This window comes from Penaeus chinensis, chromosome 39 (genome assembly GCF_019202785.1).
Source record: "Penaeus chinensis breed Huanghai No. 1 chromosome 39, ASM1920278v2, whole genome shotgun sequence".
Lineage (NCBI taxonomy): Eukaryota > Metazoa > Arthropoda > Malacostraca > Decapoda > Penaeidae > Penaeus > Penaeus chinensis.
In genome coordinates this window covers 10022249-10024748 of record NC_061857.1, presented here as the reverse complement: position 1 = coordinate 10024748, position 2500 = coordinate 10022249, and the positions used below count along the sequence as shown (strand labels likewise).

General features: G+C 37.4%; 1 protein-coding gene across 3 annotated transcripts in view; it reads right to left on the bottom strand.

The window, feature by feature from the left end:
* LOC125046848 (major facilitator superfamily domain-containing protein 6-like) overlaps nucleotides 1–2500 on the bottom strand; it is a 16285-nt gene that overhangs the window by 1389 nt on the left and 12396 nt on the right. For 2 of the 3 annotated variants that reach the window (XM_047644840.1, XM_047644841.1), the window contains 3 exons: nucleotides 1788–2066; nucleotides 1223–1443; nucleotides 1–496 (listed from right to left, as the gene is read on the bottom strand). The exon at nucleotides 1–496 is cut by the window's left edge and continues 1389 nt beyond it. In XM_047644840.1, the coding sequence (XP_047500796.1) occupies nucleotides 368–496; nucleotides 1223–1443; nucleotides 1788–2066 (629 nt within the window). In that variant the 3' untranslated portion in view covers nucleotides 1–367. The remainder of the gene's footprint in view (nucleotides 497–1222; nucleotides 1444–1787; nucleotides 2067–2500) is intronic. The other variant, XM_047644842.1, reaches the window with a different exon arrangement.

The window sequence follows — 2500 nt, the reverse complement described above, 5'->3', positions numbered from 1 at the left end:
AGGCAGCATTCCAAATATCTTTCCTATGACACTACAAATACATATTCAATTTTCAGTTAAAATGATACTAAAGCAGTTAAACTGTTCTCAGTATTGTTGAGTATGACAGTATCCTACACTGAAATCAGTTTTTTTCATAAATAATCACAAAGCAAGTATACGTTATTCATCCATTTGATTTTCCTCTTTTCATGTATCCTTGTTTTGTATGACAAAAAATGAAAAAGTCCTGGTACTTAATTTTCTTTTTTTTTCTCCTTTGCAGATGGCACCATAAAAAACACTGTTCAACTCCATTCAACTGAAAAACAAACTTCTCATTTCATAGTAATAGTATTGCAAAATGTTCACTTTGACAGCTGAGATTCTACCATTCATAATCATGAGCAGTTGCCTCGGGTTGCGGCTTGTGAGGTGAGGTTATGGCAGGAGCAGCCTTGAACATCTTAGTGTCTCCTTTGCCAGTATTACTTCCGTTCAGCAAATCATTGTATGCCTGAAAAGTTATGAGAACATTTTGGAAAGAGAAAAGTTAATTTTGCTTCATACAAGCATAAGCAGCTATCAACCTAAATATACAAGTGTGTGTGTGTGTGTGTGTTGTGTGTGTGTGTGTGTGTGTGTGTGTGTGTGTGTGTGTGTGTGTGTGTGTGTGTGTGTGTGTGTGTGTGTGTGTGTGTGTGTGTGTGTGTGTGTGTGTGTGTGTTTGTGTGTGTGTGTGTGTGATTGCGTGTATCTATGTTTGTATATTCATGTACATTTATTTATTTATTTTCTTGGGGCATCTACACCTTTGGCTACCACACATGCATTGTAAAACTACAATTTAAAGATGCAACTACTGCTACTGTTTTAGTCTAGTGTGACAGAGTCTATACGTCAAGATTCCATGTCTCCTCCAGTACCAAATTTTTGTTTATTTGAAACTACACACTGTTTTTTTACAAAATGATTGTAGTCAGAGCTCTTTTATATAATATTCTTTTTTATTCTTGTTTCTGTAAAGCAGATCTAGTGTCAAAGGATATTTAGCCATATGTTATAATTATATATGAAATGATCATACTGTATACCAATAAAAGACAAATGACTCATTTGCTATACTTACTTGGATAAAACTATATATAGCCTCTATTTGATCATTCTTTTTTTCACTTCTTTTTTTACTTACTTCTACTTAACTTAAAAAAAAGTCATGGCTACTATGTAATTATAAGCTTACTTGGAATCTTTGTTTGATGCTTTCATAATCTGGACTGAGATCGGGAGAAGTGACTGGCGAATCTTTCTTCTGGAAGGGGCTGGTGGGTGCAAAGTAATTCCTGAAGGGATTGGTCTCAGAGAACACTGGAGGAACGGGCTTGGTGCTGTAGTTATAACCACCACCGCCACCCTCACCTCCACCTCCTTGCATGAATGGATTTGTGCTAGCACCTCCACCACCTGAAGCATGAACTTGCTCATAAGTTCTTTTGCAAATACAAAGGCAAGACTTCTCAGTGTTCAATGAATTGTGAGAAGCAAGATTTCCACTGACTATGGGTTTTGAGTGACTGTATGTGTGTATGTGTGTGTGTGTGTGTGTGTCTACTTAAGTACCTATGTGCATGGCTGTGCATTTATTTATGAATGCATTGATGATAAATGATTACAAGTGTGTGAGATAAGGCACAGTTAAACTTATGCACACACATTAGTCAGCAAAATTAATTTGCTGAATCTTTTTTTACAGGCTATTCCATTTAGTATCAGAGCTATTACTGCCAGTTAAGCTGCAAGTCTCTGACCTGGTATGTCAAGCATTCCATTGGTAGCATTGTAAGTCCCATAACCAGCATCTGGTGCTCCTTCATTCAACTTTTGTGAACTTAATGCCCTTGGCATCGGATTGGCTGGTACACCATGGGGAGCAAGGGCTGTCCCTTCTTCTGCCATCTGCCTTGGGTCTTCCTCTGGAGGCAGATCTGGCTGGAAGCCGATATCCTTGCGGTAGAAGTTGATGAAGATGAAAAGTGCCAAGACAATCAAGGACACCACACCATATGAACGGAACACAACAGCAGTGCCTGTAAGGATAGAATAGGATTAAAGTCATGAGTAAAAGCATGTTTCTGTCCATAAACCAAAAATATCTGAATAATATCTTCATACTGATGAATTTGTTCAACATTTACTGACAAGACTGAATCTAGACGATAAACTTTAATTTATATATAACAATCCTCCCTGACCAAGCCTTGAACCTAGGCCACTCCGGGTATGAGACTGAAGGGCCAGTCCAAAACCAACCATGCCACGCAGCCCACTAAATGTGTATGTGTGTGTGTCTACTTAAATACCTATGTGCATGGCTGTATAAATGATTACAAGTGTGTGAGATAAGACACAGTTAAACTTAAGCACACACATTAGTCAGCAGAATCAATTTGCTAAATCTTTTAACTTAAATATTATATATATGCAACCTTTGTCTTCTTTTTGTAAATATTATATATATGCA